A 16,103-nucleotide genomic window follows, 5' to 3' on the forward strand; every position below is an offset into this window, starting at 1 on the left:
GGTTTCGATCGGACTTGGACTCCACCGCAGTAGATCCAGCTGAGACACAGGAGGATCATTTGCCACATCAGTTCTGGGTTGAGTTCCAGGAAGTTGCCTCTGGGGATGTGGACAAGGCCATCCGAGCTGTAAGTGCCTCCACTTGTATTCTGGACCCGTGTCCCTCCTGGCTGGTGGCTAACAGCAGGGAGGTGACACATGGCTGGATCCAGGCGGTTGTCACCGCCTCCCTTCGGGAGGGGCACTTCCCCGCCGTACTCAAAACGGCGGTGGTGAGACCCCTCCTAAAGAAACCATCGTTAGATCCAGCCATCTTAAACAACTTTCGTCCTGTCTCCAACCTTCCCTTTATCGGGAAGGTTGTTGAGAAGGTGGTGGCCTTTCAGCTTCGACGGGCCTTGGAGGAAGCTAGCTATCTTGACCCCTTCCAGTCCGGCTTCAGACCTGGTTACAGCACAGAAACCGCTTTGGTCGCATTGACCGATGATCTCTGGAGGGCCAGAGATGGAGGCTATGCGTCCATCCTGGTCCTCCTTGACCTCTCAGCGGCTTTCGATACCATCGACCATGGTATCCTTCTGCGACGACTGCGGGAGGTGGGAGTGGGAGGCACTGTTTTGCGGTGGTTCTCCTCCTACCTCTCGGACAGGTCGCAGTCGGTGTTAGTGGGGGGGCAGAGATCGTCCCTGAGGCCCCTAACATGCGGAGTACCTCAGGGTTCGGTCCTATCCCCCCTACTATTTAACATATACATGAAACCGCTGGGCGAGATCATTCGGAGGCACGGGATAAAATACCATCAATATGCGGACGATACACAATTGTATCTGTCCGCCCCGTGCCAACTCAATGAAGCGGTGGACGTGATGGAGCGGGGTCTGGAGGCCGTTAAGGACTGGATGAGTGCTAACAAACTGGTGCTCAACCCGGATAAGACCGAGTGGCTGTTGTGTTTTCCCCCCAATAATTTGGCTAATACACCAACGCTTAGGCTGGGGGGTCAAATTTTACACCCCTCAGATAGGGTCCGCAACTTAGGAGTCCTCCTGGATCCACAGCTGACTTTTGATCACCAGCTGTCAGCTGTGACCAGGGGGGCATTTGCCCAGGTTCGCCTGGTCCGCCAGTTGCGGCCCTACCTAGATCGGGGGGCCCTCACAACAGTCACTCGAGCCCTTGTGATCTCTAGACTGGAATACTGCAATGGGCTCTACATGGGGTTGCCCCTGAAGTGCATCCGGCGACTACAGCTAGTCCAAAATGCAGCCGCGCGAGTGATAGTGGGCGCACCTCGGTTCGCCCACGTTACACCTGTCCTCCGCGAGCTGCACTGGCTGCCTGTTGGTCTCCGGGTGCGCTTCAGGATAATGATGACCATCTTTAAAGCACTCCATGGTAGTGGATCTGGGTACTTGAGAGACCGCCTTCTGCCGATTACCTCCCTGAATCGACCAATTAGATCGCACAGACTTGGCCTCCTCCGTATTCCATCTGCCAGTCAATGTCGACTGGCGACCACACGGAGGAGAGCCTTTTCTGTTGCTGCCCCGACCCTATGGAACGAGCTCCCCATGGAGATCCGCACCCTCACCACGATCCAGACCTTCCGCGCAGCCCTCAAGATCTGGCTCTCCCAGCAGGCCTGGGGATAGGCTTCCAATTACCCGCCCGAGTGTTTGATTGCTGAATGAAAGTTGTGTTTTATTATTTTTCTTTTGTTCACAATGTGTTTGTTTTGACCTTGCACTTCCCCTCCCCTGTGGTTGTAAGCCGCCCTGAGTCCCCTCAGGGAAAAGGGCGGCATATAAATCCCAATAAACCTGAAACCTGAAACCTGAAACCATATGTGCTGGTAAATGGTCTGTAAAGTTATTTTTTGGGGGGGATTTTAATTTCAAATGATCACTGAATTAATAGCCAGTAAGCAAGGATTACCTATAATTCATACTATTTTAAAATTATTATATTCAAATTCTATGTTACTTGCTACTAATTTACTTAAGATATTTTTATTCGTAAGAAATGTTTAATGCTACTACTTCTTCCAACTTTTCTCTGGGTTTTTAAAGCAAAAGTTTTCTATAATGTTTAACTTTGTTTGCTAAAGATTTTTTCCACATAATAAACCCTTACAATACAGCCTAGCATGTTTTATTCCACTGTAAAACACTGATTAAGAAGATAATTATCTTTATTAACCTTTTGGCTCAAAATTGCTTTCACGGCCTGTTCCACTTCAGAAAGATCATTGATATTTACTGTCCAAACATGAGGTTTCCCAATGTAGACTTCAGCATAGGGATGTTGAGATGTCAACTGAAAGAAAAGGGAGAGAAATGCCATATTTTTAGAGTTTATGTTCGCTTAGTAACATTCAAAGTTCAGAAGGCTTTAATTGTTTTTTTGAAATCTTGACTATCCCCCCCCAAAAAATTACATCATACTTTTAGGAAACCCTGGAAAGCGATGAGAAGCAACCAATTTTAACCACTATTTTTCTTTTTTTCTTTTTCAGAGTGTCTTTGAGTTAGTCTTAAACTCCTGGTTGACAGCCTGGACAAATCCCTGCGGTTGGCCTGGAAGTTCAGGGAACCTTGAATGTGGCCCAGCCAAACTGATATTCATAACATCTTGATTGTTCCAGTTTTGAGCTGTAACTAAAGCTGGAGAAATCTTCTAAGGCAGCGATGGTGAACCTTTTTTGGCTCGCGTGCCATAAACAGGGAGAGCGCAGGGGGGTGGGCGTGTGCCACAACCATAATGCAATGCGTGACCCCCACCCAGTACACATGGCAGGCGCTCCCCATTTTTTGCATACTTTTTTTGCCCTCCCCAGTCTCCAGAGGCTTTATAGGAGCCTGGGGAGAGAGAAAACAGTCTCCTCCTCCCCCATGGAGGCCCTCTGGTGACTTTCGGTTTGCTCGTAGGGTCGTTTTTAGTCCTCTGAAGCCTTCAGGGAAGCTTCCTGAGGGCTCCTGAACTAGGGCTAAAATCAGCCCTACAAGCAAACCGGAAGTCGCTTTCTGTTTGCTCAGATGGGCTGTGGGAGGCTGTTTTCGTTCTCCCCAGGCCTCTATCTGGGGACAAAGCCTCTGGAGCCTGGGGAGGGCAAAAAATGGCTTTAAAAAAGGCTGAATTCAGCTTGCCAGCATGTGCATGCATGCTGGCCAGCTGACAGGGCAATGACTTGCGTGCCCTGACAAATGGCTCTGTGTGCCACGCATGCCATAGGTTTGCCATCCCGGTTCTAAGGGATGGAGGACATGTCCTCCACACAAGGCCATTGCATGACTTGTGAGTTTGTGATCTGCTCAATGCCTCCTTATCCACTGAGGTGTCACCATGCTTGAATTCAAGGGTGGTATGTATGCATTGGGCCTCCCTATCCCTCCAACACATTCTTTGAATTTCTCTTGTACTTACCTTCCCTTAGTTGTCACTGTTTAAAAAACACTGTTGCCAAGGATTTACTCTTTTTTGTTTTTTTCTTCACCCTGATAACCTCTACCTAAAATATGTCTTTTATTTTTAGATCTGTCCCAGAAGAAAACATGTGTTAAGTACAGACATGGTCTGCCTGAACATTCTCTGTCATCCCTAACTTTGTCACCAAGAAGCCAAAAGATTGGGGGCTAACCTTAGCTTTGAAGGAAGTCTGTTCACTAAATTATGGTGAAACAGGCCAACTTTCTTTATCTGATAAGTAGGTTTGTCTGTGAACAGCAGCCTATTAAGGCTGCTTCTACAGGCCTTAATAGCTGGACAAGTTAATAATGGAGTTGAGGCAGAGCATTAAGCCTTAAGTGGTTCTTTAAAGCATGAATGATCAAAACTAGTTTTCAAAAAACTGTGGAACAGCAATTCCATCATGTCTACTGAAGAAGATTCATTGGGATGGAAACCAATTATGGAAATCGTTGCTGGATCAGCCTGATTAAAAACCAGACCATTTGTGAAGTAAATTATATCTCTCTATCTCGGATTAATTCTCTGATTTGAACTCTTGTCAATAGCATGGCCTGCTAAGAACAATACACAATTGTATTTCAGTACAGGGTTGTGTTAGAAGATGTGTTTCAAAGGACATTGTTCATGTATCTAATCAATGGTAATTACAAATAAAAACATACCTCTCTAAGAGTTGGCTTGCCTTTGAAGAAGTCTGTGTTTTTGCTGCTTTTGGGTGGATTGAACTTTGGATTCAAAAATGCACATCCATTTGCAATAGCCTCCAAAGGTGCGGGACCCTCATATGGGAAGCCAAGGCCCACAAACAGCTGCAAAATAGAAATTTCCGAGTTAGGTCTTTCTACATTTGCATCTTGAGAAAACTTGCTTGATCCCAAGTCTGTCTTTTTGAACAGTACTGAGAACCTGAAAACTAAGTAAGAGTCATTTCTTTTCCCAAATCTTTCATCATCTTTTGCAAGTTCTGTTCCAAACTCTTTTGCAATTTCTTGCCTTTGCTGTCAAAAAGGGCTTTTAAGGTAGCTAGGATTTAGGTTAAGCTTGGCTGAGTTTGAGAGTGTTGTCAAGCAGAAAATAACCTGATTGCAAGAAGGGAAGATCCTGTATCTTTTCAGAAAAATAAACCTTCCAAGAATGGATAGTGCTGTCTTTTGTGATACAGTGGGAAGAGAAAGACAAATTTTGCTTTGTTTGTTTGTATTAATTTTCTTAATAATCATTTCAGAAAATAACTCAAGCAGGAGAAGTAACAAACCTGTACTACTAAAGTATTCAAACTTCTTCACAAAAATGCTCAGCCAAGAAGCTTCAGTTGCTCAATCCAAAAATAGCCCTAAAATGCATTTATAAATAACATTAAAATAGGACTGTTATTAAAGAGCTGAGACTGATAGAATCATGCCTTCATTAACAGCTCTAAACCCTATCGAGCCCAGATTAGAAATTAGTGTGATGTGTATTTTAGTACAAGTTTCCTTAGTTTGTATTTGGCAAATAATTTACCAAAGTGATCTTTAAGAATCATATTTTTGAGAATTTAATAACAGCTTTGCAAAAACAAGTACAAAAGTGGAAATAGGTGGAACATATTCACAAGTTATGTGTGAATACATATATGAAGTTAATTAAGAACAATATATTATAATAGGGCAACTTGATTTAAAATGTATTTGGAAAAATGCCCCAAATGCATAGAACACACATTTTACAATTTAATTTAATTGCTTAAACCATTTTTTTGGTCAACAGTTGCCCTCAGTGCTGTGGATTGTTAAATGTTCAATATCATTCAAGGAGTCAAAAAAGTTCCAACTACAAACAGTAGGTGGCAGCAATGTTTACAGGAATGTGAATAACCAAGTGAATGTGAATGTGGATAACCACAGTTGCACAACTTCATGGAAAGTTATATTAAAAAGCTATTCTTAGAAATTCACGTATTGCAAGAGAATTGAACGGAAAACACAAATTATTTATAAACAGGAAATACAACAATTATTACTGGAATTCTAATACATTTTAAAACTGTTTTCTGAAAACTAAAATATTATGAAAGTTTGTAGTGAAAAAATAGAATGAAACCACAGGAGAGCGTTGCCACCTGATTGTTAAGACGTCTTACAATAGATATATTTTTTATTAAGAGGGTAAGAATGACATTTAGACTTCGTAAGAATATGTGCCAAATAAAATGCAGAGTGGTAAGCAGATAAGAATTGTTTGTTATCCCTCTAATCTTACTATCTCATAATGATTTAAGCAACACTGTGATACACAAACTTAACCATTTCTGAATTTTTGACTAAAATGTCTGATTAAAATAAAAAAAAATTAGGCAACCTGAGACTTTTTATATTAATTGCAATGGAAATATGGCTGAAGGGAAGGAAAAGAGCACCAATAATTCAGTGCTGATTTGGTTTTAATTAGGTACAGAAATTAATACTGCATTTCCCCAAAAATAAGACAGGGTCCTATTTTCTTTTGACCCCTGAAATATGGCCTTGGCATTATCGGAGGAGGGGGGTTATTATTTTGGGGTGCAGGAGGCAGTGAGAATGATCACCTCATGGCTGCTGTGACAGCACAACACAGCCACCCGTGTTCATCCCTGAGGCTGTGCCTGCGTCCTCCTGTCCCTGCGCCAGGCTCTTTGGGAGACTGCTCGCAAGAGAGCAGCTGCCCGGCAACCCACCTCTCCAGCCGGGCAGAGCACCACTCACCGACCGAGCGGTATCCCAAAGGTGCCAAGCTGCATGAGTGCGAGGTGGGGGGGGGGACAGGTGCCTATTCCCACCCTGCTTGCGCAGCTTGGCACCTTCCTCTGCCCGGCTGGAGGGGGGTTTGTCCACTGAGCTTACATTCTGAGGAGGGCGTATATTTTTGCCTACCCCAAAAATCTTGCATGGCCTTCTTTTCAGGACATGTCATATTTTCGGGAAAACACAGTACTATTGGTTAAATAAACATTCTTTGTTTATTACTTCAGTAAGAGACATTGTTTTCTCTTCTGTACTGTCAATATGTTAAGGGAAATCTCCTTTTCACTGAACCCGGAAGCTTTGCCTTTTGACGGATCTAGAGCTTTGTCACCATTGAACAATAAATACAAACCCAATTGCTCTTCGGTCATTTTAAGTAACTATTACAAACTATAAAGCTTATTTTAGAAGTTACTACATTATTCACTATGTCAACCTGAAAAAGCCAGAGGTAGTACATTGATGTACAACTTCATTTTAAATGAAAAGGTTTTGTTTATACAGTATCATTTAAAGTTAGTCATGCTGCAGGCGTGACCTTTTAGAATTAATAAAACCCATGCCAATTTACGTAATACAAAATCTTCAAAATATTATTAGTAATGTCCATGCTGTGAAGGGATAAACTAGAACTTCATCCAGATCCTGTTTAGGTTAAATTATAAACTATCCAGGGTCCAAATTCATCCAATGACCTAAATTCTTTGGGATTTTCAGAAACTCCATCCGTTTGCCACTTCCAAACTTTAAAGTGTAAGATTTCAAAGAAAATTAATGCAAACAGAAAAATCTGTGATTCATAGTTTCTCAATGTGCCTGGCCATACTGAATGTCACACAAAATTGTTCTAAAAACAATGAGATCTGTTCCCCACCCCTTTTCTCCCATCATCTTGGAAAACTGATAGGGTGTTCGGGGGAACATCATGGTTATTTTGCACAACATTTCAGGAACCTCCGTTAATGAACAGGCAGAGATAGTCATAGAAGAGGTGATCCTTAATGATGTGAAAAACAAAACTGAAGTAGCTGAATAAAGTGGACTCAGAGTAAACAAAGTGGTTTTTCTCATTTGGAGGCTACTCTGGATGCTTCTGATGCTCCATCTGTGAAGACCATCTTTTTTTCCTAAGGGAAATTCGAAATATTTACTGCTAGCGTTTGCTTCGCCTTTGAGCACTTGGCCTCTTACACTCTGCTAATCAGTGGCAGAATGTATGTATGTATGTATGTATGTATGTATGTATGTATGTACGTACGTACGTACCTACGTACGTTTGTATGTACGTATGTACATACATACCTACAGTATTTGCTCTTAATGCATCTAATTTTTTAAACGACCCAGGCCTTACTAGGGAAGGATAGGGATGGGTGGGGATATAATCTCTTGGAGGAGTTTCGGAGGCATCTGGATGGACAAAATCAGTCTGATCCAATCCCAGTGCCAAGTCCCAAGGAGGTGATTGTCTTGCGGATTATCGGCAGAAAGTTTACTCTGGGAATTCTGTGGAAGTGAACAGGGTTCTCTGAAGCTTTGGCTCTGCTCCTTTGGATGGATCCTTTTCTTCCTGATAGATGAAAACCTCCAGAGGTGAGGGTGGGTCAGGGTGGTGAGAAGTAACTGAATGAAGGGGTGCTACTGTCCTCCCCAAAGAAGGCAATGATGTGCTTCCTTTTCAAGCAACTATTGCTTCTGGGTAACTTCTAACCGGTCTTCATCTTCAGGTGGATGAGAAAATAATGGGGCAGTGGAATAAAGAGATTACCTGGATCTATTTCGCTCAGGCTTCTGGCCCAGGTATGGTATGGATATAGCACCAACTGCAGTGATGGATGATCTGTGGTGAAACCAGGATAGGGAGTGTATGCCCCTTTTATATTACTTGTCCTTTCATCAGCTTTGTATACTGACAACCACACTTAGTCCTCGACTTATGACCACAATTGAGCCCCAAATTTCTGTTGCCACGTTGCTAGATTTTGTCCCATTTTATGACCTTTCTTGCCACAGTTGATAAGTGAATCACTGCAGTTGTTAAGTTGTAATACAGTTGTTAAGTGAATCTGGCTTCCCCGTTGACTTTGCTTGTAAGACGGTAGCAAGAGGGGATCACATGATCTGAGGACACTGCAACCGTCATAAATATGAGTCAGTTACCAAGGGTCTGCCAAGGGTTTGATTACAGGACCATGGGGATGCTGCAACAGTCATAAGTATGGAAAATGGTCCTAAGTCACTTTTTTCAGTGCTGTGTAACTTTGAACCATCCCTAAATGAACTATTGTCAATCGAGGAGTACCTGAATGGTATCCTTCTGCCCCGTGTTCTGACCTAGGCTTCCCCAGCAGCACAAAGTCGAGTCCTTGTCCTGATAAACTCCTTTTATTTAATTTACAGTGAATTCCTCTCCAGCAAAGTCCAGGCCCACAGTCTTTCAAGATAGTTCACAATTACGGACCTTTATCAGGCTTGGAGAGTGGCCAGGCCGATATCTTTCAGATGCTGCAATACTTGGCAAGAATGAAGGAATGAACTAATTGTCTCCTGCAAATACTCCCCATTCACAGTCCACCTGTGGCTTTACTCCCAAGTTGACCCTTGTTCCTTAGCTGTTCCCTTAGTCTGGCAACTCTGCGCATGTGCACACTGGGAACAGGGTCCAGCTGTTCATCTGCCTCACTGATGTGTGACTCCAAAGGCAGCTGTCAGATGGCCCTGGCCACATCTCTGCCTGCAACACAGAGCCCTCATCAGAGCCTTCCCCAGACTCCAGGACTGCCCCATGTTCCTCCCCACCGTCCTTACTGCTTGAATCTGTTGCCAGCTCTGCTGGCCACTGGTGGGCCACAACACTCTGAAAGTTGAAAGTGATGGATACTGTTCTGCAGGAGGTTCTCTTCCTTTTAAATGGGATGCTTCCAGTCATTGGTGGTAGAGAAAGATTGGGCCTGTAAGCTCCTTAGTTATTTTGTGTGTGTGTGTGTGTGTGTGTGTGTGTCACAAGGCGCAATGTTCTTCTTCCTTCTATTCAACATCTGCCCGACATAAGTGTCAGATCCTTGGTGGTCTCTGAGCTTGTTTGATTTGTTGCAGATGCTTCATTATCATAAGTAGGTAACATCATAATTGCTAATAAGGAGTGTTGCTTGCTGTCAGTCTTTATTGTGGTCCCTTGCCTGTCTGTGTTGGTGGGCATTTGCCAACATGGCGTCATCTCTTAGCTGATAATACTCAACTTCAGTTCCAACTCTGGGCTAACCAGTGATGCCAATGAAGTGTGCTCCAAGTGCCTAGAGGCTGTTTGGATCCTTTTAACTCAAAACAAGGCATTTCAATGTTCTGAGCACACTTAAAAGAAAGGTTGAATTGGAGCCATGGTTGCGCAGTGGTAGAATGCAGTATTGCAGGCTACTTCTGCCGACTACTGGCTTCCAGATGTTTGGCAGTTCCATCTTGACCAGCTCAAGGTTGACTTAGCCTTCCATGCTTCCGAGGTCAGTAAAATAAGGACCCAGATTGTTGGGGGCAATATGCTGACTCTGAGAGGGCTGTAAAGCACTGTAAAGCGGTATAGAAGTCTAAGTGCTATTAAAAAAAACAATTTCCCTTAATAATGTAACATCAAAATTTTAGGAAGAAACTTTCATAAGTGGAGTTAATTTTAAAGGCACCTGACAGAAAAAAGATAGTTGAATGGAATTGCTGCCTTGAATATATGTTAAGAGCCGAGGTGGCGCAGTGGTTAGAGTGCAGCACTGCAGGCCACTTCAGCTGACTGCTAGTTCAGCAGTTCAAATCTTACCGGCTCAGGATTGACTCAGCCTTCCATCTTTCCGAGGTGGGTAAAATGAGAACCCGGATTGTTGTTGGGGGCAATATGCTTAGAGAGGGCTGAAAGCCCTATGAAGCGGTATAGAAGTCTAACTGCTATTGCTACTGCTATTAAGTATAGTACTACATTACCTGACAGAATGATAAAAAATTAAATACAAATGGGGTTATTATGGAATAGGACCCCGCTCTCCCCAAATTGCTTCAAAACATAAAGGCCCACAAATTAACCTGTCTGCAGCAACCACATTTAAAGCAATCATCTCCCCCCCTAAGATCACACAGTATAGTTGCAGAAAATGGTTATGTGATCCTGAGAAAAATTGCTGGTCATTTAAAAAGTTGCAGACATGTGCTAACTTCATCCTGTATATTCCAAAGGAGTTTTTTTTGGAACTAACCATATGATAGAGCCAACGAGCACAGAATTCCAAATAGTGAAGATTAAAATAATTTAAAATAAAGTTGGATCATACCCATTTCAACTTTTGAAAAAGCCAGCTAACTTACTTTTGTTCGTCTCAGCAAGAATTGTAAATCTCGGCCACTGAGAATCCCATGGTTTTTAACATAGCTGGGCATATGGACAGCACTTGTGCCATGGACAGTCCCATGAACTTCTGTATAGGTATGAATGACATCCAAATAAGACTTTTTATCCTAGAAAGAAAGAAAGAAACTCAAATTAGATAGAAGAATTAACATAGAGCATCTGGGTGTAATCGTTTGTTAAGACAGCAGTGATTTACCTATTATAGATAGTCCTTGACTTACAACCTTTCATTTAGTGACCGTTCAAAGTTACAATGGCACTGAAAAAAGTGACTTATGACAAATTTTCACACGTATGACCATTGCAGCATCCTCACTGACACATGATCAAAATTCAGGCACTTGGCAACTAGCATGTATTTATAAAAGCTGCAGTGCCCTGGAGTCATGTGATTGCCTTTTAAGAGATTCTTACAAGCAAAATCAATGGGGCAGCCAGATCCACTTCACAACTATCTTGCTAACTTAACTGCAGTGATTCAATTAACAGCTGTGGCAAAAAAGATAGCAAAACTCACTTAATAACTACCTTGTTTAGCAATGGAAATTTTGAGGTCAATTGTGGTGATAAGTCAAGATTTAGATTTAGATTTATTGAATATTTATAGGCCGCCCTTTTCCCTGAGGGGACTCAGGGCGGCTTACAACAATAGGGGAAGGGAGTGCAAGACAAGACATAAAAGAAAAAAACGTGAGTAAAAAAAATTAACCATAAAACACAACATTCACTCAACATTCGGGCGGGGTGAGAATAAATCCTATCCCCAGGCCTGACGGGATAGCCAGATCTTGAGGGCTGTGCGGAAGGCCTGGACTGTGGTGAGGGTACGGATATCCACGGGGAGGTTGTTCCATAGCGTCGGAGCTGCAACTGAGAAGGCTCTCCTCCGTGTAGTCGCCAGTCGGCACTGACTGGCGGATGGAATTCGGAGGAGGCCTACCCTGTGCGGTCTGATGGGACGCAGGGAGGTAATTGGCAGAAGGCGGTCTCTCAGATAGCCAGATTCACTACCATGGAGCGCTTTATAGGTGGTAAGTAGGACCTTGAAGTGCACCCGACGATCAACAGGTAGCCAGCGCAGCTCACGGAGGATCGGTGTTATATGGGCGAACCGTGGTGCGCCCGTAATCACTCGCGCGGCCGCGTTCTGGACTAGCTGAAGTCGTCGGATGCTCTTCAAGGGCAGCCCCATGTAGAGCACATTGCAGTATTCCAGCCTAGAGATCACAAGGGCTCGAGTGACTGTTGTGAGAGCCTCCCGGTTCAGGTAGGGCCGCAACTGGCGCACCAGGCGAACCTGGGTAAATGCCCCCCTGGTCACAGCTGACAAATGGTGGTCAAAACTCAGCTGTGGATCCAGGAGGACTCCCAAGTTGCGGACCCTGTCTGAGGGGTATAAATTTTGCCCCCCCAGCCTGATTGATGGAACGTTAGCCGAATTTTTGGGAGGAAAACACAACAGCCACTCGGTCTTTTCCGGGTTGAGCACCAGTTTGTTAGCTCTCATCCAGTCTTTAACAGCCTCAAGGCCCCGGTTCATCACGTCCACCGCTTCATTGAGTTGGCACGGGGCGGATAGATACAACTGTGTATCGTCCGCATATTGGTGGTACTTAATCCCGTGCCTCCGAATGATCTCGCCCAGCGGTTTCATGGATATGTTGAATAGCAGGGGGGACAGAACCGAGCCCTGCGGCACCCCATAGGTTAGGGGCCTCGGGGACGATCTCTCCCTCCCCACCAACACCGACTGCGACCTGTCCGAGAGGTAGGAGGAGAACCACTGTAAAACAGTGCCGCCCACCCCCACCTCCCGCAGTCGTCGCAGAAGGATACCATGGTCGATGGTATCGAAAGCTGCTGAGAGGTCAAGGAGAACCAGGATGGACGCATAGCCTCCATCTCTGGCTCTCCAGAGATCATCGGTCAATGCGACCAAAGCGGTTTCAGTGCTGTAACCGGGCCTGAAGCCAGACTGGAAGGGGTCAAGATAGTTAGCTTCCTCCAAGGTACGCTGAAGCTGTAAGGCCACCACCTTCTCAACAACCTTCCCCACAAAGGGGAGGTTGGAGACTGGACGGTAGTTATTAAGAACTGCTGGATCCAAAGACGGTTTCTTCAGGAGGGGCCTCACCACCGCCGCCTTAAGCCTCAAGGACTATCTGTAGTTAGAAGGAAGCAGAGAACTGCTTTTTCAAGACATGCAGAATTAAATAAATGTACGGTCCTTAATTTCATGTCACTGTCTAACAGTAATTCCAAAAGGGATACTCCTGTTCAGCAAATTTACAGCCAAGCTCTGTTTAACCACTTAGCCTATGCACTATGCTCAAGAACTATGGAGGAAATTGAGACATTACAGATGGCTCTTGAAGTCTCAGAAGAACATTGGTCTTTCTTTTCTATCTGGAAGGCAACTCAGCCTCTAACATAAAGAAAAATAGAACAAATTCTCTTGCCCATGCAGACCAGCTGGGGAAAAATAAGAACTGAACAAATGGAGGGATCATTGCTAAAAATTAGGATTTCAAGGATCACAAAGTCAACTCATTATGTATCATGAATATTCTCAACAGTGATCTGCTTGATTGTTCTTTCAAAGAATGTTAATGACAGAATGGCCAACAGAACAAAATAAACCATTTCAGTTTCATCATACCATCCCTAAAAGTTATTATTCATTTTTAAAATATTAAAATACATTTTGCCTTAGCTTTTGCTAAAACTTAAATTCCTTAGAGAAATTATGACAATGTGTTTTTTTATTCAGAGAAAATGACTGAATTTTGTTAGAATTAAGAAATCCCTATTCTTTTATTACTGTATAATTGCACCATTGACAATGCCTGAATCTTTTGGAGTACAATGGCAAGTGCCTATAATTTATGTTTAAATGCCTCAAAAATAAAACAGACATAAGTATAAAATAATACTTAACAATAAATGATATTGACTTGGTAGCAACATTAAAGTAATATACTTTTCAATCTTATCGGCTAGAATTATGACCTATTATTTATATTAAAAAATGTGTTCAGATTATATAGTGGCAAGTATCAAAAGCAGCTCTTCACTAGAACAACAATACAATTTTGTCTGCATTTTCCAGATTTGTTTTTGCAGGATCCTCTTTAAAAATCAATATACTTGATAGACAAATCCTTGATTATTTATACAACAGTACACTTTAATCTACTTTTGGGATTTTTTTTTTACATAAGGAAGTTCTTAGGCATACTTTGAGCTGAGTTGCAAAATTCTGATTAATGGATGCTAGTTAAATACTTCGTAGATTCAATATGCCATGGTTTAATGGGAGGATACGGCAGGAGACAACAATTCCACACTTACAGAATACATTTCTGTACCCTGCTCTGAAATGGTGAACTCTGAAAATGTACAGGAGGAAACTGCAAACAGATAATTTTATTTCTAAACCATAATGCAGTTTTGAAGCTCATTATGCATGAATGCAGCAGAAGCTGAACATCATAATTATGGCATTCTCAGCATGTCCTCACAACATATCCAAAAATACCTACTGACCTAATGAAGCAATAGAACACAGACAAAGGAATAATTAGTTGGACTGATTATAACATAATGTTCTTGATTTGATAATTCACTCTCAATCCAAACTTGATCATGCATTTGTAGTTTGCCTCATTTACTATTCCATTCCCATAAATTACAATTTTTCCATTGTGATGTGATTTGCAGAAAAATATGATTAAGCTATCAAATTTGTAAATAGAGTAAGAAAAAGAGGTGGAGCTATATCAGTTATTCATAAATTGATATATCATAAACCACACTAGATTGCTTATTTCTAAATGGTGCCATATTTGAAGTCCATGTTAAATGAGCAACACTATGACTTAGTGAACCCCCCAAAAACTGAGTGTGCTTAAGTTTGTTCAGTGAAAAATCAAATAATAAACCAAGAATTAAGGGAGCTTTAAGGAATTGGGGTCTTTTTTCACTACTGAAAGTAAAAAAAAAACCAGGAACACAAGAAACTCTTTAGACTCATGTTTGTTAGAAACAGAGAATGATCTAGTATACAGGTAGTCCTTGACTTATGACCACGATTGAGCCCCAACTTTCTGTTGTTAATTTATTGAGTTTTGCCACATTTATGACCTTTCTTGCCACAGTTGTTAAGTGAATCACTGGAGTTGATAAATTTGTTAAGTGAATCTGGCTACCCTATTGACTTTGCTTGTCAGGAGGTTGCAAAAAGTGATCACATGATCCTGGGACACTAGTCATAAATATGAACCAGTTGCCAAGCATCTGAATTTCAATCACATGATCATGGGGATGCTGCAAAGGTTGTAACTTTAAAAAATGGTCATAAGTCATTTTGTTCAGTGCCGTTGTAACTTTGAACAATCATTAAATGAACTGTTGAAAGTCAAGGACTACCTGTATTCACAAAACAGTGAAATACCCATATTGCTTAGGTGCATGAGATTTAAAAAAACAATTCTCCAATACTAAACACACAGAAGAGCAGTGACTAGATCTGCCTTGTCAACTCTTGATAATTATAATAAACTTCCATTTCCCAAAAAACATTTTTGTTTGTTATCATGTATGCAATTGTTATTATTTCATGCTTTTTATTTCCACTATACTTAAAAATGCCTCTTTATAAAATTTCTTTGGTTGACCAAAGGCTGAAAGGGATTTTTAATTCTCTCTTCGAAGGCAATTTTAATAGAAACATATAATCCTGAGAAAGACAATAAATTCAGTGTCAGTAAGTTGTAAAATCAGAATGGATTGACAAAGGGATGGATGAAACTTTTCCTTGTATATTTTTAGCTTGTAAGCATGCTATGTTATTTATATGATTTACCTGGAAGCCAATTCTTTAAAAAAAAACCCAACAAACCAATCAGATCATTTAGTGTTTTCCCCAGAGGAAGGAGGTTTAAAAACTATGATATATATTTTTGGAGGAGAAAAGGGGACAAGAATTTTAAAGTAATCATAATCCATTCTAAATGTAAGGACATCATTCCAAAGTTCTCTTCACCTTTTGCTTAGAGAGAACTTAACACTCTGTCAGCATTGTGACTTGAGCTGGAATTGGCCAATACGGTAATTGTATGTCCTCAATTGCACTATAATTATTCTTAAAGAGAATAATACTTACAGAGTAAGTTATACATGTCTAATGGTTGGTTGAAGATTAAATAAACATTAGAAATAGCAGAATATGGATTAAAATATTTTTCCTCACATTTAATGCAGCAAGATGAGTATAAAGAGAAATTAATTATAGCTCTTAATAACATATTTTCAAAATCTCATAAGGGCATAAGCTCAAGCCTAAATACATTTCTGGCGTTACTTTTCAAATCTGCTTCTTTCTTTCTAGAGCAATAGTACAGCTTCTGGAAAAAATATTTTTCCACAAGTATCAGCTGGATGAAATCGTGTGCAAACATTCTTATGATGTGTTATAATATGATGTA

The 16,103-nt window shown here is 41.8% G+C and overlaps 1 protein-coding gene across 4 annotated transcripts in view; it reads right to left on the reverse strand.

The window, feature by feature from the left end:
• Positions 1–16,103, reverse strand: part of MGAT5 (alpha-1,6-mannosylglycoprotein 6-beta-N-acetylglucosaminyltransferase) — a 148,491-nt gene that overhangs the window by 15,259 nt on the left and 117,129 nt on the right. For all 4 annotated transcript variants that reach the window (XM_087711217.1, XM_087711211.1, XM_087711222.1 and 1 more), the window contains exons 12-14: positions 10,575–10,724; positions 4,131–4,277; positions 2,200–2,316 (exon numbers count right to left, since the gene is read on the reverse strand). In XM_087711217.1, coding sequence (XP_087567343.1) covers positions 2,200–2,316; positions 4,131–4,277; positions 10,575–10,724 — 414 coding nt within the window. The remainder of the gene's footprint in view (positions 1–2,199; positions 2,317–4,130; positions 4,278–10,574; positions 10,725–16,103) is intronic.

Source organism: Thamnophis sirtalis, unplaced genomic scaffold (genome assembly GCF_051295495.1).
Source record: "Thamnophis sirtalis isolate CommonGarterSnake01/CBP01778 unplaced genomic scaffold, rThaSir2_p1.2 scaffold_1, whole genome shotgun sequence".
Classification (NCBI taxonomy): domain Eukaryota; kingdom Metazoa; phylum Chordata; class Lepidosauria; order Squamata; family Natricidae; genus Thamnophis; species Thamnophis sirtalis.